Here is a 22,853-nt window from a genome sequence, read left to right as displayed (position 1 = left end):
TTAGCTGGAATTTTAAAGGACACTTAGGATTCACCAAATCATTATGTGTAATTCACTAAAAGAAATTCATTTGGCTTGGGCACTCAGATCCAGGAGCTGAGCCCTGTCACTTTAGACAAATTAGGAACGACACCCAAATTTTAGAGAGAATTGCTGTCCATGGCCACCAACTGCTGCAAGAGGTGAGGAGGCCCTGGCACAGGGTGCCCAGAGAAGCTGTGGCTGCCCCTGGATCCCTGGAAGTGTCCAAGGCCAGGTTGGACAGGGCTTGGAGCAACCTGGGATACTGGAAGATGTCCCTGCCCACAGCAGGGAGTGGAACTAAATGATTTTACAGCCTTTTTCAATCCAAACCATTCTGTAATTCCATGATTCTGTGTTTGACATTCTTGAAGCCATCTGGAAAATCTTGCTTTTGTCAGATGGGAGTTTTTTAGTTCACGGGGCTACAAGGACAAAAGTTTGGGTTTCTGTGTCTGTGATAAATGGATGATTAAATAATTTAAAGTATGTTTTAGTATTAAATGTTGAAGAGTCTGTAAAGTAGGAATTTTGAGTGGAGGTTATTCTGGTTGGAGGCTCTGACTCATTAAATTCTCCAATTCAAACAAAGAACTTGAGCACATAAAACTTGCTATTGACAGATAAATGATGCAGGAAGTGGTGACATTAGAAATACAGGTAAGAAATGTCCAAACCAGGTGTTTCCCTGAGGAAGGATGAGCTGGAATATCCAGTGAAAACCACCTCAAGGCTAGATGTTTAAAGAGATTTTCTGTTTGAAAACTGTGCTGCTCGGAACGGTCTGTCATGAGTCAGTCAGTCCGTGTGACATTTCTCCCAAAGCTGGGAGAAGAGGATGGAGCAGCCCTGCCTCTCCCAGCGGCCAAACCTAGAACAGTCCGTTTCCAAATGCTCGCTGTCGAGCTCCGAAAGTCTCAGGCTGGGATGCCACTTCCAAATTGTGGTTGTTACAATTCCAGTCAGTCGCAGGTCGACTGCTGCATTGCCTGCCGTGCCCTCCTGTGGTTCAACAGTCTGGGTGCTTGTCTTGAAAAATTTAAAATGGCCTGGATGTTTCCAGTAATCAGTTTTCTGGAGAACAGCACATTCCCGTTGGGCTGAAGCGCTGATGTGGATGTAGAACGTCTGTCTTCTCACAGAGGCATTTTCTTGGATGGGAGTCATCCCCTTGCATTGTCCTCCTGCTTCCATCTCCCATGAAACAATGGAAGGGGCTGGATGAGGGCAAAGATTGGATTTTCTTCTCATTTCTATATCTCTCAGGCTGCAAGTGCCATTTTCGTGGATTTGTGCATCCTGGCTTTGGCTTTACAGCTCTACTTCAGCTCTACTTCAGCAAGCCAGTTCTGTGTTGTTCTTCAGCCCCAGCTATGGATCTTGAGTCATTCCTTGACTCCTGTTGGGAGCTTCTCTGTGCCAGGGCAGAAATGGACATGAGGAGTCATCCTCAAAATTTGTGGGGAGGAATAGGCAGCCCTGTCCCTGGAAGGTCTCAGCCTGACAGCCATCATCCCTCTCCTGGCTTTCACAGGGTCCTTGGAATTCCTCCTTGACTTTCCCTCAGCTGTGATTTGCTCTGGCTCGCAGGGATTGTACATCAGCTCTGTCACATCTCCCGGAGTCTGAGTGATCTCTTCACCCTGCTCTCCTGCAGGAATGGTAATAAACCCTTGACTCACGAGAAGGATGGAAAATGCCATATTCTGCTTGCCAAGTTCTGCCTGCCCTCCATCTGCCATCCCTTCTCAAGATCTAGAGTTCTGAAGGAGGAGATCTTCTTGTTTGTGTGACATTTGGATCTGTAGCCAGGAGACTTAGGAAAGAAGAGCGATTAAGAGAGCATACTATAATTTTTTTTGGGCTTTGCAGCAAATAATGTTCATTGTTACGGCACCTTGGGAAGTTTAGGAGTTAAAAATTATTTTGTTGAGCCACCAGGATGGTTGAGTTATCTGAGAAGCCAGTCTTTGGAGGGGAAAAAGCTGAAGACTTATTTCTTTAAATGAAAGCTCAGGAGTAATTGGATGTGCTGCACTTTTCTTGTCAGGGCAGGCAATCTTTGACAACATTCCAGGTTCAAAAGTTCCTAACTTCAGAAATCAAACTTCAGTCAAATCAACTTGGGTCCTACAGGCCACTAGAATTTCCGCTGGGTGTGTTTTTATCTGCGCTTTTTTTTTCCAAGGTAGCAACAAAAGTTAGGGCAACTCAAACTCTTTGTAGTTAAGATTTGAAAGAGTTGAGATTCATAAATCTCTTGTCATAACCGGTTAAAACTTGTCCAGGAAAACTCAGATCTGTGGCCACCACAGAAATCTGAGATTCCTGTCTGATGGGTACTTAACACTGGGCAAAATTGTGGCTGGAATCAAGTTGCAGCCTTAATTACTGAGCAGCCATAGTCTCTGTAGCATTGGTTTATCAGAAGCAAAAAGGCACAAACTGCAGGGTTGGTGCAGGTGTGGGGAATGTCAGGAGAGGTCCAAAATCCTTTTACTGTGTAGTGAGACTGGCATTCATGGCAGGTGTCCAGCTGAGGTTGTTTGGAGGTGGATTTTGGAGCTGTTGTGTGTCTTAAAGTTTTGCACCAAAGTTTATAAAGTACTTTCTATGTGCCACTTTTAGAAGCTTTGAACTGAAGTATTTTGTATTTTACCTCATTTCCAGCCTGCTGGAAACCATGTCTCACTACACAGACGAGCCAAGATTCACCATAGAGCAGATCGACCTCCTGCAGCGCCTGAGACGCACGGGAATGACCAGGCATGAGATCCTGCACGCCCTGGAAACCTTGGACCGTCTTGACCAAGAGCATAGCGACAAATTCGGGAGAAGGTCTGGCTACGGAGGCGGCTCCTACAGCAACAGCACCAACAACGTCCCGGCGTCTTCCTCGACGGCCACGGCTTCCACACAGACCCAGCACTCCGGGATGTCCCCGTCCCCGAGCAACAGTTACGACACCTCCCCACAGCCTTGCACTACGAATCAGAACGGGAGGGAGAGTAACGAGAGGTTGTCTGCCTTCAATGGGAAGATGTCACCCACCCGCTACCCCTTGGCCAACAGCCTGGCCCAGAGGTCCTACAGCTTCGAGGCTTCCGAGGAGGACTTGGACATCGACGACAAAGTGGAGGAGCTGATGAGGTGAGTGAAGGTCTCTGTAAAAAGTTTGGGGGTGAGAAGAGCCTCAGCAGGAATGGGCTGTTCAAATAGGGATTATAGGGTGGTAAAATGTTGGCACAGGTTGTCTGGAGAGGTGGTGGATGCCCCATCCCAGAAAACATTCAAGGTCAGGTGGGACAGGGCTCTGAGCAGCCTGATCTAGTTGAAGATACCCCTGCTTATTGCAGTAGGTTTGGACTAAATAACCTGAAATGTCTCTTCCAACCCTCACTGTTCTGTGAGGGTTTGATGATGGTGGTGATCAGGAGAGCAGGAGCTGCTTCAGGTAGTTGTTCCTGCCAGTGCTCCAAGGGTCACCATCCCAGAACCTCTCACCTCCCTTGTGGAGACAGCCCCTGGCCCTGTGTGGGTGTCCCACAGTCTGACTGTATAAATAATTTTTCTGCTGCTGTACCAACAATTGGGATTGATGTTAGAGCACTCGTTTTCCACCCTAGCTTTATTCAGGATTCTGATCAAATGCCAATTCACATGACTCCTCCTCCACTGTTTCACACTGTCCTGGGGTGACTAGGACACACACCCTTTGTGATTCCTTGAATAAAGAGGGAGAGTAAGGAATCCAACTTGGATTGGTCAGTGCTTTCCAAGTGGGATCTGGAGAGGGTGCATGTTGTTTGTTTATAGTTTGTGGCAGGGATTTGCAGAGTGGTGCAGGAAAATACAAATAGTAAAGAAGAAGCAGAAGTTTTCTCTGAAAGCCATTTGCGTGGGTTTTTTTCAGGTCTGACCTTCCTTTACTTTTAGCAGCTTCCTTTTCAGGATTATGGCAAAGATGAAAGGAGGGGATTATACTCCTGAGGATGAAAGTCAGAGACAGTGGGCTTTGAGAGCAGAAAGAAATAAGAGGAAAGGCCAAATGTCTCAAAACAACTTCGGTCATAATGTTGGAATTTATTCTTTTTTCCCCCCATAACTTCACCATTCCTGAAGAGAACTGGAGAACTGGGGTCCATAAGCTTCAGAATGGAAATATGTTGGAAGTAATTTGGAGATTTCAGGGAAAGATGTGGCTTTTTGGGGAGAGGATTAGAGATGACCAGTAAGAAAAAAGCCGATCAACCTCATTTGCTGTCAGCTGCAGGATGATGGAATTGTGCAGGAAGGGAGTGAGTACATCAGAGTGCTAAGTTACCATGGCTGAGGTTTGGGTTCCTGTGCAGTGAGTCTCAGGTAATGCTTTTAGTGCTTATTTAAATTGAAATTACTTGTTTTTGCAGGCATATGGAAGATGAGTGTTGGTACAGAAATAAAAATGAACCCACAGCACAGCATTCATTTTGCATTTACATTTGCAAGCTTGAGTCTGTCTTCAACGCTGCTAGGGCAGGAGGGGAGAAGAGGAAGGGAAATGTCTCAGAAAGCCTAATAAAGGCTGGTTTTAATTGCCTGCCCTTCTCAGGAAGGGAGAGAGGAAGAGGAGGGGCAAAGGATATGTTTATTGCAATTGAAATTTGCCGTGTATCACAGTACATGTGCAACCTCCAATTTATTTGCTTTTTAGCACAGTTTTTGCCCCTTCTGAGCTACCTGTGCAGACCTTGTAAAAATCATACAAAGACCTCAGTTCATTCAGTGCAAGCTCTAGACTAAGTAGGGGACTTAAGGACAGAGGCTGTAAAATTTTGGATCTTTTCCTTGGGATGCTGGAAGAGGTTGGTGTATGCATATTCATTTGGGTAACTAACCATGCAGCTCCTGCTATCCTTTATTTTTTATTTTTCTGCCTCATTTTTATGAGTGAGGTTTTTATGCTGGTATGAGAGATTTATTCATCCCTGTGTAATGAAACTTTGTACATTCCATATGGCAGTGCTGCACCTAATATGAATTATATGGGACATGAGTCATCCATTCTCCTGCTATGGTACTTTGATCAAACGTGACACTTGTTAAAAGAAGTGTCCAGCACTGAGGCACTTGGGCTGCTTTAATTCCAGCCTTCCCCACTCCTTGTCCCGTAAATAAAGGAAATAAAGGCATTTTGCATCTTGCAGGTGCGTTTTGGTCCGTCCCTCTTTTTGTGTGTCCTGTTGTTTTGTTTTGGTAGGAGGGACAGCAGTGTGATAAAGGAGGAAATCAAAGCCTTCCTCGCCAACCGGAGAATTTCCCAAGCAGTTGTTGCACAGGTAACAGGTAAGAGCTCGGGGAGTCCTGTCCTCATTTTGGTAATCTCTATGGCTGAGCTGCCTGTCTGAGCATGGTGCAGATGTTGGAATATCACTTGGCTTTCTGCATTGCAGTGCAGATCTGTCAGCTTAGTCATGATAATGTATGCCTTTGATTTAAGACCCATTGTCCTGCACATCATGGAACTTCCCTAGTGAATCACTTTTTTTTTTTTTTTTCTTTTTTTTTTTTTTTTTTCCTGTGGCTTGTGCTGGCAGATTTTATTTTACAGCATTATAATAAAGCCTGAAGTTCTTATCTTAAAATGAAAATGGTTTTCCTTAATTCTTAAGTTGTTGTTGAGTATGGCAAATAGATGTGTATCTACATCTCTGGGTATGGAGAGAGAGAGAGAGAGAGATAATGTGTATTTATATATTAAAAAGCATATGAATAGTCAGGGGACACAGCTATATCTGGTACCTCTGCAGCAAGGAGTTGCAGGAGGAGAGTTGGAAGTTTTATCCGTCCTTTGAGTCAGAATTAATGAAAATCTGAAGGGAGGTTGAGGGATGACCAGACCAGCTCAGGTTTTACCTGGAAGGAGCAGCGGTTCTGGGTGCCCTGTGCCCTGAGCCTTCTCTCTCACATCCAGACAGGTGCAGTGGTGCCACTTCTTCCCTGTTCTTCTTCCCAGAGCTTTACAGAGAGGGTGATAAAGTCCTGTTCCTCCTCCATGGGGTGGGGTATTGCTGTTTCTCTCTTCCAGGCACATGGGCCTTGCCTGGAACAGCCTCAGAATCATTTTGGTTGGAAAAGCACTCTAAAACCATTGAGTCTTATCACTCCCCCAGCTCTGCCAAGGCCACCACTGATCCGTGTCCCCAGGTGCCACATCCACATGGCTTTTAAATCCTTCCAGGGATTGGGACTCCTCCACCCCTGCTCTGGTGCCAGGGCTGGACAGCCCATTCCAGGCAGGAATTGTTCTCCAATTGTTGTATCCAACCTGAACCTGCCCTGGCACAGCTTGAGGCTGTTCCCTCTCATCCTGTCCCTGTTTCCTGACAGGGGACCAGAGGACAGGTGCAGAGCCAGAAGGTCCCCCCTGAGCCTCCTTTTCTCCAGGCTGAACCCCTTTCCCAGCTCCCTCAGCTGCTCCTGGTGCTCCAGCCCCTTCCCCAGCTCCGTTCCCTGGATTCACTCTAGCCCTTCTTTTAGGATGAAGACTTGATGATAAAATTCAGACAGCTCAATCCCATGTTACAGCTCTAGGATTTGTTAACTTTTTAACCCAAACTTGGATGAAGATCTTGAGACAGATGATTTTTAAGGTTCCCTGATGTCTGGGAATTCAAAACCAGTAGGAAGGAAGTTGTTCTTTTATGATATTTCCAGGATTTGAAATGTCATAGGAACCCACTTGTCTGGGAGCTGTGGGTTTGCAGACGTGGCAGCAGTTGAGGTGGGCAAACACAAACTGGTGCTTGAACCACAGAGCCAGGAATTCCTTGTGTGTCTTCAATTCTTGTGTGATCCTGGGTAAAATGACTTGTCCTTCCCTGGTGTCAGTTTCATCTGGAAAATCATGAGATTAACAATTTGTGTAAATGTAAGGGATGTTGGCCTTATCAGATGTTAGCACTAATACTTCAAAAAGTTATATGTAAGTCGAGTTGCTTAAATTGTACCTGAACTCTACAATTTTGGTAGTTAGTGGGTCAGTCTCCTGCTTTTGTTCATTCCTTGCCTGAATATAGTCCTGGAAGAACCCATCTCTGAATTAACCTTTGTGTAGCACCCAGCAAATCAGGCTGGCTTCCCCTGCAAGAGAAGTACTGCAGAGAGAAAAACAGCACAAAAGGAGTGTTTCCAAAAGGAGACTTTTTTTTTTTGGTCAATGGGACTGCCACATGTGGGGTCATTGAATCAGAATCACCACACCAGATCCGAGTCTGTATCAGTGAAAGGAATGGATCTAATTATAATTAACTGAGTGTCTTGGTGTGTGTGTGTTTGATACCCTGCAAGAAGCTGTAGGAAAGACAAGACCAATCTCTTCACACCTGATCTTTTCCTTCCTTCCATCCTGTTCTCTTGGATTTCAATGGACATTAAATTGGCATTTAGACTTTGGGAGCTCTCATTGTTTCCTCCTGTGAGTAAATGACACCAACCATCCACTTCAGACTTGGCTGACTGAATTTCACACCCTTCCCACTCAGCCCTCCTGTGTAACATAAGGGGGATCCACAGTGTGCTCACAGAGGGACCACAGAAATACTGCAGGGTACCAGTGGGACAGCATGAGGGCTGAGCTGAAAACACTGTGTTATTATCTTGTTTCCAAGACAAATCCATGGGAAACCAATACCTCCTTGCATCTCAGTCATCCTCCCTGTGCTTGGAGGGAGCTGATCCATTTTAAATAAACCTTGTGTAAGCAGATGTGTAGCACTTACATGCCACTCCTAAGTACATAGTAATAGCTTATCTGGGAGAAATGGTAAATCTCAAAGAGACGTTTGGAAGGAGCAGATTAAAGAGTGTACTCAGCTCTAGCAGGGGGAAACATCAGCTTCCTCTCAAAAGCAGGGAGTGGTGAGGTGTGACTGAAATAGCTCGGGACAGAGATCCGGAGCAGAGCGTCCCAGGGCTCTCCCTTCCAGAGCTGTCTCGGGCCTGATGAGTGCTGGAGGACTTTGAGTGTTCTTCAGATGCCTCCAACATCCCTTTCAGCTGGGAAAGAGACTCCCAAAGAATGTCTGGAAACCACTTCTGGTTCAGTAAAAGAACAGTTTGCATAGGCAGAGGCTTTGCAGGCTGTATGATCCCAAATGGCATCACCTCAGGATTTACAGCCTTAGTCTTACTGATAAATATTTTCTGTAAAAAGTTACTTGTAGAAGAGGAAAATTAGAAATATTAGCTTTTAGTCTTCATCCCTTCTGCCTTGGGAAGAGGCAAGAAATGAAAAATTTATGGCTGGTTCTGTCCAGGAGACTGGCTTGGCTTGGCTTGGCTACCTCTGCTGGGAACTTTTCCTTTCAACCTCTACCAATTCTCTGTTTCCGCAGTCCTTATGACCTTATTTATCCCCATTCTGTAACTTGCCATGTTCTGTCCTTGGTGCAGAAACCTCTACTGCAACTGTGACCCCTCGAAACCTCCTTTTTACCTTATTTTTCTAATTCTTCAAAACTGCTTTCATTCAGAAACACATTTCTTCTTTTTCCCATCTTAATTCTAACATTGCAAAGCACTTAGAGAATCCTTAGTCCTGCAGAGCAGCTCTGCATCAGTAAACAGCTTTTCCTCTTGTTTTTCCTGCTGTAGCACAAGGCAAGTGATGGAGAGGGAGGATGCAGGAGAGAGGAAAACAGAGCTGAAGGTTAAAGTCAGCTGTTGCAGTAGAAAAAATGTTGAGGCTCTCTTAATCCTTATAAAATTACCAGGAACTTTAAAAGTCATTTAGATAATGAATCTGACAGGAAAAATTAAACCTGGAAGACATTCTACAGGGCTGCCTGGTGTATGGAGAGGACAGGGCAGGTTGGAAAATAGTAACAGGGTATTAAAAAGTGACTTGAAAATAAAAGGGTGATTGATAAGAAGCAAAAACTTAGCATAACACTTATTAGTGCTGGTCCTAAAAACAGGAGCTGCTTTTTATAGAAACTTTTTTAATGGTGTCTGTAATAAGATAAACAAGGAGCACTTGGGTTGGGCTCTGTATAAATAATCTCCTACTGATAAGAAAAAATGACAGTATAAACAGAAGCTAATAATAGTTCCTGCGGATTTTCCTATCCTGGTGTTTGGAGCTCCTTTTAACATCACTGCAGCCTGCTCAGGGTTCAGCCCCACGTGGGGCAGGTGAGCTGCCAAATTTTGATCAAATACAATTTGAAGTCGTGTGTTGCAGTTTTCTTAAATTGCCACAAGAATTGTACTTGGGCACCAGGTTATGGTCAGAAGGCAAAGGATGAAAATGAGAGAGAGAAATGTAAACTTCTCTCAGAGGTGCTGGCTGAGCTTCCCAAGTTAGATGGAGGGTGGGGAAGTGTTTTCAGGAACTGATGTCTTTCTGTTCTACAGTAAAGGAGAGAGGGAGTAGAGCACAGGGATGAGCCCTCTGCAGATGGGCTGAAGTGGTTTGATGGATGATGCCTCTGCAAGGTTTGGAAATATTACCTTTCCTGTTTGTTACACATAGGGAGTGAGGGAATTAAAAAAACACCCTTCTTTTCCTGAGGTTACAAAGCAGAAATTTCAATTCCGTTTTCTCAGTTCTTAAAAACATAAAACCCTAACCACCATTTAAAAAAAAAACCCAAACCCATCAACAGTAAAATGCAGAAATCATTTATTGGGTTGTTTTTAAATACACATAGAGCTTTCCAGGGTGCAGTTCTGGTACCCTTCCCAATTATTCCGCTTGTACAACCCAGCCCTGTCCTCCTGCCTCTGCCTTAATTGATAGGGGATCTGCAGGACTTGGCTTTAGATTATGCTAAAACACACGTGCAGTGGAGGGCAGCCTTGGAGCACTGCTGGAACAAATAAAATCCCCACAGGTTTGGAACCCACACACAGGGATGTTGAGCAAATGCCAATACACAGGGAAACTTAACTAGTTCCATTGTGAAGAGAATTCAGAAAATTCCTGAATTACTAATCATCTCAAAATGCAGTTTTATGCATTTTGAGAAACATTTTCCTTCCTGTTTTTTTTTTTTTTAATACTCATGACAACACAGAGATATGTTTTTCTGTGATTTTGATCTTTGCAGGTTTTCTGTAAACAAGCTTTGCTAATCTCCTAAATTGATAGATGTCCTTTGCAAGCACTTGTTCTCTGAATCTGGGACTTTGCTTACAAAGTGAAGAATTAAAACACAGGCAGTTACTTTCTTCTCCAGGTCTGATGTATTCCAGGTGCTTCTGAAAACCTCTCCTGAAAGAAACATTAAAGAAATGCAAAGCAGAGCTGCTGAACAGATCTATCTGTGAAGGTGAAAACCAGATCTCAAAGACTTGATGAATAACAGAGTTGAGGGTTATGAGCAGGTTTGAGCTGCACATAGCAGTGGCCTTCTCTTGATGATGTATTTTACCATTTATTTTATGTGTTTGGAGGGGAAGCTCTCCCTAAATCAGTTGTGTAGGACACAGCAGGCCTGGCCAGGGGGGTGAGCACATTTTTTTTTATCACTGGGAAGTGTGACCTGCTGTGGGAAAGAGTAAGTGTGACACAAGCATCTGAACGGCAATAATCCTTTGTGGATACCACTTTCCTTCAGTATTTTCCATGAAAAACTGCTGTTGTTCATAACCAGGTGTGTTCCTGGCCCTGCTGATGCTGAGCCTGGAGCAGCACACCCCTCCTTGATGTCCCTGCTTTGCTTGGAGAGTGAATTTCCTCAGCACAGCTGGATTTTCACTACTCCAGAGAAGTTATTTCATTAATTGCTTCTGGCAGCAGGATGATTTCTTTTTTCCTGCCACTGCAATTCCCTAAAGCAGAGTGTGATTAGAGACAACAAGACAGGAGGGTCCTGGTGGTCCAGCAACCACTGTTTTCTGTGTGAAACCCACTTCTTGAGATGCAAGAAACTCGGGCATGACAATTTGTGGGGTTTGTTTTTTACACTGAAAGGAGTTAACGGTGGGTTTGGATCCCATGGCACTGGGATCTGAGAGATCCTGGATGAGTTCTTCTGGAAGACTTTGCGTGTGACCTTGGGTTGGTCAAGCTGCTGGGATACTGTTTTGAGGCCTCTAAACCTTGCTGAGGTGCAGATAAATTTTATGCCTTAAAAACATTTTGCAGCAGCAGCTTTATGAGCTGTGAGGACTCGCAGTAAGTCAGAGGCTCAGCTACTGTGGCTAGATGACAGCCACAAAAGGATCCCAGCACAGATCCAGCTCTGTTTGGGAGAACTTTGATGCAGTTCAGGACATTGGCACAGTGCATAATTTGTGGAAAAAAGCTTTTTATGATGAAGGTGGCACAGGTTGGTCAGGAAGTTGGTGTCTGCCCCATGCCTGGAAACATTCAAGGTCAGGTTGGACAGGGAACAATGTGATCCAGTTGAAGGTGTCCCAGCTCATTGCAGGGGGTGTTGGACTAGCTGACTTTTAAAGGTTTTTCCAACTCAGATTTTTCTGTGATGCCATGAAAGTGGACATGGCAAGACCCAACTTGAGTTTTTTGGCTCCTGCTGGTGTGCCTTGCCCTCGAGCACATTGTTTGGAGCGGTGACATCTGTGCCACGTGTGACAGTGTCAGGCAGCCTCTTGAGCAGAATTTGGATTTTCCACTCGGGGCAGACTTGTAATCTCTATTTATAATTTTTATCTGCCAGTGCTTTGTGTTTGTATCTTAGGTTGTTATCCAAACGCTCAACACACGCTAATTCACTGCAATAAGTGTAAGTGGACCATAGTAAACAAGTAAATGACTGGAGCTGTTACCCAGTGATTAATTAATGGGAACAGGGCAGCCAAGAGCAGCGAGACACAAACCTTTGTGTCCCACAGGCCAGGACAAGAAATGGCTTTTATCAATCATAATAGGTCAAGAGCTGCAAATTTTCAAAACTTGGACTTTCCACTGGTGATGAGGCATGCAGATGGCAGGGTTTCAACTAGGCTGGAGCCTCTTTTTGGGCCAGAGAGGGTTATCAACTTACACTGCCTTCTTTTGGTATTAACTTGTGTGCTTCCACAGTTACTTGATGTAAACTTGGCAGGGTCTGAGGGTTGTGTTTGGTTGATTAATTCAACTTCCCCAGTAGTATAAACTCAGTTTTAGATCCCAGTATGGGCCCTGGGGGTAGGCAGCTCTTGGCTGCCCCAGCTGTTCCTGAACTCTGTCGGTTGAGGGCAAGGTTCTGGGAAAATCAGGGTCTGTTTTGTGGGCACAGCTCTGCTGAACAGAAGTGAGCTGCTGTATCTGAAACAAAACACACCCATCTTTCCCCCAGGACAATTTAAAATTCATAGCCTCTACAATTCTACTTGTGGAAAAACAATTAAGAGTACAAACCCAGTGATTTTAAAAAATCTGGTCGGTGTAAACCCACCTGAATATGATACCTGAGAGTCAAGTTGAGACATTTTGAAGTTAACTACCTTCAACGCACAAAAACCCCCATAATAAACCCCCACATTAGAAGTGGTGAAACTACAGGGGGCTGTTTTTCAGGAGTTAAATATGATTATGAGAGCTTATAAAACCTTGATGCATCTCTAGAGGGGGGAGGCAGTTTGGGTTCTGTGTGCAAACCAGCCTCTACCTGCCCGGGTGATTTCACCAAGCAGGTGGTGGCACAGGTGGTGTTGGCAGTGTATTGGTACTTGGAGCACCTCCTAAAACTTAACTTCTCAGGAGAGTTTGGATGTTGTTAACCTGTTCTGAAGGGCCTTGTGGAAGGCACGGGGAGTTCTGAAGTAGTGCTTCAGTTACTCAGCAAACTGCATTTTTGACATTTTCACATGAGCCTATTGCTGACCTCTTCATGCACTTCTAAACCTCTTGCTGTACTTAGCTCCTCTGCTGATCACTTTTTGCCCTTCCTGCATTGATCCTTCATTCCCTGTCACGCTTTGGAAATAACTGTATTAACTTCTAGGAATTTTTTCCCCTTCTTACTGTTTTCTTAGATCTCTTGCTTTAAAAACTGCAGTGTTTTGTCCCTAATCATGCCTGGGTACCTCGAGCTTGGCTCCTGCTTTGCTGACAGACAGCTGCTCTTTCTGGCTTGTTTTCTGGCTGTTGTTACAGCTGCTGACAGTTGGTTTGCTCCATTTCTGGGCTGATGTGATTTATGTCACATAAACTGTTTCCTTTGTTTAGCTCCCTTCTTATTCAAGCATTGAATGATAAGAATTTCCTAAAAATCATTATTTATATATAATAGTGGGGAAGGGGCTTGTTTCCATTTCACAGTTTAGGAATCAGGGAAGGTGTGGACAATTCGAGTCTGTGATAGCTTTGGCTGTTCAGTTTTTATCCTCTTTGCTTTTGGGCTGATCATGCAGATTCCAGGGTGTTCCTTGAGTGAGGTTGAACATAACCCCAGGGAGAAATATGGGCAGTTTGGGACTGAGCAGGGGAGCTTCAACTCTGCTTTTTCTGGGATTGAAGCATCACAAGTTCCTGGGCTTTGTAAGACACCACCTTTTATCAGTAGATAAACCACTTTCAAATGTTTGGTAAAGAAGAACTTTTCTCTTTCTCTCTTTCTTTCTTCTGTTCTGGTTTTTCACAGGTATCAGTCAGAGCCGGATCTCCCATTGGCTGTTGCAGCAGGGGTCGGACCTGAGTGAACAGAAGAAAAGGGCATTTTACAGATGGTACCAGCTTGAGAAGACAAATCCTGGTAAACAAATGCAGCCTCAATATCTCCTGCTGTTTATTTATGGAATGGAAACCTTTTGTTTATTAGCACTGATAATTCTCTTCTTGGAGTCTGGGGTACTCCAGAGGTTCTCCCTCTGACCAGGTTAATTTTTAGGAGGGTGGGAACAAATTGCTTTTTGCTTGGCAAGAAATGATGCAGAGCTGCTTCATCCAGAGCTGCCTCGTCCAGAGCTCCTCAGCCACAGATACCTGCCCTGCCCTCCCACCACTCACTAAATCTGGGAATCAGAAGCAGCCAGTGAAGTTATAATCAGTAAACATCAAATAGAAGCTGAGGCTCTTCAGAATGAAGAAATAGAAACCATTAATAATGGCTGCATAATATAAAGTTGCAGCAAAAAACCCCACCCAGTTTGTCAGAGAGGATCTTCAGAGGCTTTTGGGTTGGATCTCAAGCTCACGGATGGGATGTTGATAGTTACAGTGATAAGCTGGAGATGTGTCTTTCAAATCCCACCTGCTTTTCCAAATCTCAGAATAGATCTTGAATACAAAAAGAGAAGTAAAGCTCCTCATTATCTTTAACTAACCAGCAATCTTCAAAATCACAGTTGAATTAATTTCCTTGTATTGTTCTTCTCCATAGATTTTGTTTGATCACAGTTCTTATTTTTCCCTTTTAACAGTTTTATTGTAAAGATCAAAATATTTACGTTTAATTCCCTTTAAACATTGGCTTGATTAAATTAACTGTGTAATTGTTTCAAGGAATTTAAAACTCAGGCTCTCTAATGTGAACTTGGCTTCAATATCCAGAATTCTATTAAGAAAAATTCCAGTGGAAACAGAGCCTCAAAACTTCTGCTTTGTGTGTAAACTGAAAATCAAGAGGCTCCAGCTGATAGTTGGCCTGAGAATAATTCAGATTTAAGTTGGGTGGGTCCAGAGGGATAACTGAGCCTGTATTTTATGTGAAGCATCTTAAGATTAATTTTCTTAAAGTTGTTTTAAAGAGTAAAAGTGCCAAGAAGCCTTGATTTTTGCACTGGCTGGACTTGTGATACTGAGAATCAGCAGAACTCCTGGGTACAACCATCCAGAGCCAGCTGCTTGGAAAGGCTCAGGTTTTACCCTACAAAGTAACTCCCAGACATTTCCCTTTGATGAAAAGTGTTGCCTCCAAAGCAGTGGAAGGACTTGAGAGTTTTTGGGAGGTGTAAAAACCATCAAAACCCTCGCCAGATGAAAGCTGTTGTGTGGATTTTTCCCAGCCTTGCATCCTTTATTTGCAGTATTACATGGAGCTGTTTAGGGAATAGTATTTTGTGCTAATAACAGAACGCTTGTTCAACCTAGCTCTAAAATCTTTACTTCTTCCTCTTTACCTTCTTTTTCCCCCATATCCACGAGCTCATGTCTTGTTTGTCCTTTTGCTCTTGAGAGTTGTCATAGGAAGGAAGATTTTCCACACTGAAGATTTTGGCTGAAATTGAAATGAATCAACATTAACTCTGCTTTGCTTTAGACATGGAATAACTCGTTGAAGAGTGGTTGTTTGAGTGTAACCTTTTTCCCAATAAGAGATCTTAAACAGCATTTTCAAGGAGTGTAAAAGTCAAATTGTTTCCTCTGCCTAAGCTAAGGGACTATTTGGATGCACTTAAATTCCTTTTAGAACCAGACAGCACTTGGTTTCTTTTTAGAAGGTGAGGTAGAGGGAAGAACCTTCAGTTTTCCTCTCACTGTCAGAAAAAAATCTATCTGATTTTTATCTATCTGATTTATCTGAAAATCTGAGGAAAATGGGGTTGTATTTATTTATACACTGTAGGCTAATCCACTCTTTGAGTTACTGCCATCTATTATATTGCAGGTGAGACTAGGTAGCCAAGAAGAATTAACATGGGTATGAACAAGTGTGCAAAGGGAGGTACCAACCTTGTCCAGAGAATCCTGGATTTAAATCACTGTTTAAAAAAACACCTGGAGCTGGAGTTTTGGGTGCTAGTACACAGTATCCTGTGGTTAGTAGACAGAGTAGCTGGTCTGGTGATCTCCTTAGAGACAGAAAATGAGGAAATCATTGGGGCTTCCTGCCATGTTCCCAAAAAGTGCTGCCATCACCACACTCTCTCTGTAGGGTGTGAAGGATTGCCCTCCTTGGAAGAAACTCGAGAGATGAAATGACTGCCATGTGGGTTTTTTTTAGTTGCTCACTTAGTAAGAGATGGCATTTGGCTTTCTGTTCTCATACATCCCATCTTTTCCAGTTCCAGCTGCTGGGAGGAAAATCTCTGTCCTTTGAGAGAAAGTCAGGTCTGTGTGCAGAAGGATCTGCAGGTTTAAGTTATCAGAGGGCAAAGTGAGGCTTTTGAGGACTATTGGTTCCCAAAAATTACAGTTTTTGTAATTCCTAATCTTGAAAAACTGGATCTTCAGAGTAAATCCATTTTTTGACTGAATTTGTGTAGTAATGGAAAGAAAACCTTAAATTGAAACAGTTTTGAAGGACTAGGACAGCAGATGTAATCAATTTCTAAACTGTGAAGGAATAGTTTGTATGGAAAGGACTGGAGATCTCTTGGCAGACTTTCCCTTGGCTCTGCCAGTTTTTCTGTGCAGCTTATAGAATTCACCTTTTATGTCCCTTTTCTATCTCCTGGATACAGGTGAGACCTTTCCCTGTGGCTGACACACCTGCCTTGCCTTCAGTTCCTCACAGCAGGACCTGTCTTCTTACTGTGCTTATATAAGCAAATTATGACTTAAAAATATATCAAAAGATATTTTATTTTTTTAAAATGTGCTATGTGATGCTTTAAATCATCCACAGGCAGTGCTGCATCTGCCAACCAAAGGACTTGGTGCTGGGGAGCCTTAGGGCAGTTTTAGGGTGTTGCTGGTCCTATATGGAAGAGACTCAGCAATTCCATCCCTTCCATTCTTTTCCAGCTGGCTTCGAGCTCTTGAATGTGCTGTTTGTTATTTGCCTGGCTTTGATTGCTGGTTTGCATGGGCAGTTTCTGCATTTCTCCTGTCCTTGGTGGTGGGTGTTCAGAAAGCACCAGACTGGAATGTTGCAAAGGAGACTTGAAGTCTCATGGAACAGGAGGAAAACACCCACTTGTCCCACTGTATGCAATAATCTTGCTCAAAAAAAATGTCTTAATCAATGTTTTCTTGGTAGGAGTGATGTCAGAGTTAATGGCAGTGCTGTGAATTCCAGTGTGCTACTGATGGAAATTTTTCTGGAAGGAGTTGCCAGTTAGGGTGAAAGGCAGTTTTTTTTTTTGTTGAAGGGAAGAAGTCAGTGCTAAATGCAGGTGTTTAAAAGGTCTTTATTCCAATTAATAGGGATACTTTTCATTTAGATGGAGCTTTTTTCACACAGGCACCACTTGTCTGTCCTGTGTTTCAAGGAGGACTGAGAGCATTTTGGCAATAGATAAATTCTGTATATTTCAGAAGCCAGTAGTGTCCTGCAATGTTCTCGCTATTATTTTCAGATCCCATAGGTTTTAAATAATTTTTTTTTTTTTGATTGGTAGTTGTTATCCTGATTAATTTTCCTGTCACTGGCTATTGGGCAATGTGGAAAGTTTGTCATGGAGTAACTTCAGCTTGTCTCTTGCCTCTGTGTAGTGCAAACTGAAGCTGGCACCTCGAAATGATGTGTTAAAGTTACAGATGGCTACAGGCTGCTTCCATTTAGGCTGGGTATTTATTTCTGCCACTCTTCTCTAATAGGAAGGCAGCTGTGGTCACCTTGGAGAGAGCCATGGGCTCTTCCTCCTTGAACAAAAGGGAAAATGAAAGGGAGCTATTATCAGGATGTAGCATCTCTTTTGTTATTTTCATAGCGGTTCTTGTTTAGCTATGAAAGAAAAGCCAACCCAAAATCAGGGGCTGGCTGTCCCACGAGGTTTGCACTGGGAAGGGCTGGTTGGGAATGTGCTGTTCCACAGAGCTGCAGAGCAAACAGGCTCTGCTCCTCTTCCTCCCCACCATGGGCTCTGTAGGGAACCTTGTGCTGCTGCTGATTTCTGATCGAGAGGTGTTTATTGTGTGATCTGGGGTCAGCCTGGCTAAAAATACAGTGAGGCATCTGTTCTTATCAGGATAATGTACAGCAGGTACTTGCTGCAAATGAAAACTTGCCAGGAAATGGTTTCTTGGAGCTGGGAGATGCCTGAGGCTTTCTGTGACCGTGCAGTGGTAGGGCCTGCTTGAGCCCTGGGCTGGGGAGCAATGAGTGCATGTGATGCTCTTAGAACAACTCCCTCCCTTCAGGATGGGACCTGGCATGTGCAAGCCTTGGCCAGGAGGAATTTTGAACATGGAGAGAGCTCCATTCCAGTTGGAGAGCACGTCTCCTGCCTCCTCTCCCCCAAACCCACCTGCAGCATCCTCAGTCACACAAAAAATTCACCAAGAAAACTCAGTGCTGTAGGAAAAGGTGCTGAGCACAGGCAGGGAGTGAGAGCTGTCTCCTTTCATTTCTGTGTGTGAAAGGAGTTCTTCCCAGGCAGTTCACCTCTGCACCCCTCAGAGGTGTCTTGCTGTTTGATGCATACACTGAGAACCTTGTACTGTGTTTTCTCCACTCTGTCTGCTCAGGAGAGAAGTTACACTTCTCCTTAAAAGCTGTTTGAGGGGTTTAAAAAAAGAATCTGAACTGGTGACTAGGATGGAACTTGCTAAGTTATAAAGAAGTGGAGCTGGGTGGCGAGAATATTGTGATGGAATGTTGGAACAGCAGAATAAACGGGAGCTCACTGAAGAGATGGGGATGAGGAAAAGCTCCGTGGGTTCCTTATCAAATGTGCATATCATAAATGATAAATTTGGATTCAAAGTCATCTCATTTCACCCTCTGCCATGGGTAGGGACACCTCCCACTGTCCCAGGTTGCTCCAAGCCCCATCCAACCTAGCCTTGGACACTTCCAGGGATCCAGGGGCAGCCACAGCTTCTCTGGGCACCCTGTGCCAGGGCCTCCCCACCCTCACAGGGAACAATTCCTTCCCAATATCCCATCCATCCCTGCCCTCTGGCCAGTGGGAAGCCATTCCCTGTGTCCTGTCTCTCCATCCCTTGTCCCCAGTCCCTCTCCAGCTCTCCTGGAGCCCCTTTAGGCCCTGGAAGGGGCTCTGAGCATCCCATGTTGCCATTTTTCCACATGTTCATCCAAGCCCATTTTGGGCCTCTTTATGCATTCAGATCCTCCTCTCTTGCTGTGTGGAGGTACTTGCTTGTAATTCTCAGCATATTCCTCTCTTATCTGCTGCTGATATTGATGTTACCCCATAGAAAAGAGAAATGGCTAAATTGATCTAGGAAGGCTACTAAAATAAAAAAGTGCATTATATTCAGTACGTGAACATACCTGTAGCAGCAGCAGAAAATTTATGCTTTCGATGCAGATTTTTTTTCAACCTTTGTCTGAAAAATCTTGGGCAAATTTAATGGAAGGATTCTGCATCTCTTGCCTTGATGTGAGGCAGCACTGATACTCCTGTACTCTCCCTGTGAAATCAAATCTTTAGGTAGGGAAAGTATATTGCTAACACAGTGCAGGGAAACCTAATTTCTTTTCCTGTTCTCCCCTGTCTCTTTTTAAAATTTTCTCTTTTTTTTTAAATTTTTTTTTAAGTTTTTGAAGTGTATTTAAAACCTGGCAACTCGATAGCCACCCAGCCCCCTAAACTGTGCAAGTAGCAGAAAGACTAGATAAGGAGCTCTCCTTGAAATGGCCTCCCAGTAAATTGGCACTATAGGAAATATTTCATGTTTCAATGGAACCAAGTAATCTGTGTAGGCTCGTTAGCTGGGAATTAGGGAGAGGCACCGTGCCTTGTGTGTGCAAGGCAGAGATTGTGGGCTTCACTTCCTACTGACTCCTCCTGGGGAACATTTGTAAATTATTTTGGGCTCCACTACCTAACACAGATGCAAGCCCCTGGCAGGAAGGGAAAGACTCCGTGTGCATTTCTGGAAAGGAATGCAGCCAAGTGCCTAAACAGCTCATTTCTTGCTTTTTAGCTGTAGGAATTTGTTTATTGGTTAAACTCCTGGGTTCCCTTGACCCTTTCACTCCTCTGTGTATTAGAGGAGCGGTGTTGTTGCACTAACACTGTGTGTTTTGATGATTAAATCCCAGCCATTCTGAGTGAGCCTGAGCACCCAAAGGGTGCCCTGCACCGTGAGCAGGGCTGCTGCTTCTCCTAGATCTGTCCAGGCTGGCTCAGTGCAGGAATTCCACTGGAACCCAGGATGCTTATGGGATATAGGTGGTGATTTATCTTTCCATACAACCTTTTTCTCTTAATTTTTTTTGTTGCAGACTAGAACAGCTCTCTCTTCCCTGCAGGGGAAGTCACTAAGCACAAAGCTTGTCCTTCAGAACATACCCTGATTTCTGTCCTCGTGTCCTATCCCAGATTCCCATCCTCACCAAGGGATGGAGGAAAGATCGATCTCCCAGAGTGTCTTGATTTATTTATCTTGATTTATTAACTGAGAGGCTTTTGTGGAAAGGATCAGGGGTAAGTTTCAAAGGGGCCTTTCCTGAAGGCATCTTGCCAAATCCTGTCTTGTGCCTGATGCTTTCCAGCTCAGAGTCACGGAAAGGAGAAATACTTCCAAAGAAGGGGAGCAGGAGAGGAAGGTTGTGATGTTAATCTGCTTGCACTGACTTTTTCAGGCACCCTGGCACTTGGGAGCCCATGATTTCCCAGGCCATAGGGTGTGTTTCTATTGGTGGAGCTGCTTTCAGATATTTTCTCAGCTCTTTAGACACACTGAAATACCTTTGGTAAAAATTTCCCTTTTGCTTCGTGAGACTGTGGTATAATTAAATAGAAACTGCTGTTTCCTATTTTGTGACAGCTGAGGTGGCAGCACAACCTAAATGAATCCCATCTGGGGCACAGTTCACCCTTTCTGTGTGATCCTTTTCCTCTTGATGAAGACAAGACAGATTTTCCTGAGTGCCCATCAGCTCCTTGGATTTCCGTGGTCATCAACCTTGGAGGTTGGGGAATGGGAATTCTAGCTGGCTTTGTACATCTTTAAGTTGTCTTTGATAATACTTTATATTTTTTTTCAGTTTGAACGGTTTCATCACCTGTTTTGTTCTTTTTTCATGAGCAGGAGTGAGAGGACGAGCCTGATTTTTAACCCTCTGGGAAACACAGTGTTTATTGTCCCTAGGGGCTACACTAAGCATGAGACCCGCTCCCATCCCAATAGAAGAGCCAGAATGGAGACAGACGCCTCCCCCAGTCACAGCTACCTCTGGGACCTTCAGACTACGGCGAGGCAGTCGGTTCACGTGGAGAAAGGAGTGCCTGGCTGTTATGGAGAGGTACGTGCTGGCTCTCTGAGGGGGTTTGGAGATGGGAAAGCCAAGGCAAGGGTCCTTTTCCCTGCTCTGGTTTTCATGGATTTGTTGTAGCCTCGTGCAGGCCTGTAAGAATTGGATTTGTAATGGTGGAGTAGGAGGAGCTGTTTTGCCTCTTGTGTTGTTTAAAAAATTGTAGCTCTGCTCCAGATCTCTTTATTTTTGTCAGTCATGTCCTTAGCTCAGTCTGAGTGTGTTGGTGTTCAGCTCTCTTTTGCTTTTGCAGAAACTTTTCAACTTATCCTGATCTGGGCTCTCTTGGGAGGGTCTTGCAAGCTCTTTCCATTCTACATTTTCTCCTTTCCACTTTCCTGACTTGTCTTCCTGATGCCTCGTGGTGTTTTAAAGTGGATACCGGCATTTTGGCAGCGCTGTAATTGTTTGGGATGCAGAACTTTGCCTAACAAGCCGTAGATTCCTGGTCCAAAAAGGCTCTTAGAACCCTTTTACAGGAGCTGGGAGCAGCACAGAGCAAAGTGGATCTTTCAAATCCATATGCAGAGTGGCAGGTGATCATTTGAACTCTCAGCTCTCCTCTTTGAGCCCAGGCGTGCTTTGCCTTTCCTTCTGCTTACAGGAACATCTCTTTTGTGGGTAATGTTGTACAGTAGAAAAAGGCTGGGGAACTTGGATGTAGTTTAGGGATGAATGCTTATTTCTGTCCAGGGCTAAATGGCTGGGAGGAGTTTTCCCCCCTCTGAGGAGCCTCCTTTCCATGGAAGGACTGGATGACTGTGTGTGCTACCCTCCTCCTGGGTCTACAACCCCTGTGAGATCTCAGCCAGCAGATTTGTAGGATGTGATTTTACCATTTCTTTAATGCTTCCCTTTCCTCTTGGTTGCATGGGGGTCTTGGGAACTGATTAGGAGCAGGAGATCATCTTTTGCCTGAGCTAAGACTGAAATCCTGGGCTCCCTCAGGAGCAGAGGCTGGACACACTTCTGTGACTTTGCAGCACTGGAACCAGTAACTTAAATGTTTGTTTCCCTGTTCTGGCCTGGCACTGATATTTTATCTGGCATTGATATTTTTGGCTTTGCCTGAATATTTCCCCAAAGGAAATAACGTAAATGTTTTAAATCTGTTCTGCCTTTTTAGGCCCAACTAATGCAAAGACCTGTGATCTGATAGTGTGTTTTTTCTAGTGTCCCCCTCCGCAGAGGCAGAGCAAAGGGGCAGGACAGGATCTTTAGCACTTTGAAATGTTTGTCTGACTGTCCTGATTGTGTGTGCAGGACAGAACCACCACAGCTGTCTGTGCCTTCAGGGCAGCACCCATCTCCTGATCAACCCTCTGTGTGTGAAATGCTTATTGGGAGTAGAATCAGAGCTCTTCGGGCATAGCTGGTTTTGGGCATGGCTGTTTTTCTTCCTGGTTTCTGTCTGGCCCAAAGTGCAGTAACTGCTGTTATTTGCTGTTTGAGCCCTGATTGTGCCTCAGAGTTCTTTGCTGGGAAAACTGCTGATAGAGAGCTGAGCAAGCCACCCTTTCCTCATCCACCTCGCTCCTCAAGCCAGTCTCTGCTGGGACGCTCTAGAAATTAAAACAGTGGTGTTTTAGTACATCTGTTGGAAAGGTGTGTGCTTTGGATTTGGGAATTGAAAAAATCAAGTTGGTCTTGACACTGGAAATCATCTAGTTACGAATGCAGATACATAATGGCTGGATCTAATTTTTCATTAAATTCTTCTTCTTTGTTGTTTTTGGTTTTGTACTCTGTAAGGTCTTTGCTGTTGGGCTTTTCTCCTTATTCTGCTGCTGC

At 44.3% G+C, this 22,853-nt stretch overlaps 1 protein-coding gene across 12 annotated transcripts in view; it reads left to right on the top strand.

Moving 5' to 3' along the window:
• Positions 1–22,853, top strand: part of HMBOX1 (homeobox containing 1) — a 117,351-nt gene that overhangs the window by 55,028 nt on the left and 39,470 nt on the right. For all 12 annotated transcript variants that reach the window (XM_088052336.1, XM_088052340.1, XM_014257642.2 and 9 more), the window contains 4 exons: positions 2,692–3,171; positions 5,261–5,346; positions 13,596–13,706; positions 20,900–21,053. In XM_088052336.1, the coding sequence (XP_087908462.1) occupies positions 2,705–3,171; positions 5,261–5,346; positions 13,596–13,706; positions 20,900–21,053 (818 nt within the window). In that variant the 5' untranslated portion in view covers positions 2,692–2,704. The remainder of the gene's footprint in view (positions 1–2,691; positions 3,172–5,260; positions 5,347–13,595; positions 13,707–20,899; positions 21,054–22,853) is intronic.

Source organism: Pseudopodoces humilis, chromosome 3 (assembly GCF_049639895.1).
Source record: "Pseudopodoces humilis isolate 2021_Gansu_Grassland_sample_001 chromosome 3, ASM4963989v1, whole genome shotgun sequence".
In the NCBI taxonomy this organism is placed as follows: Eukaryota; Metazoa; Chordata; class Aves; order Passeriformes; family Paridae; genus Pseudopodoces; species Pseudopodoces humilis.
Note: the sequence above shows the minus strand (reverse complement) of the source record. Positions and strands in the feature narration are given on the sequence as shown.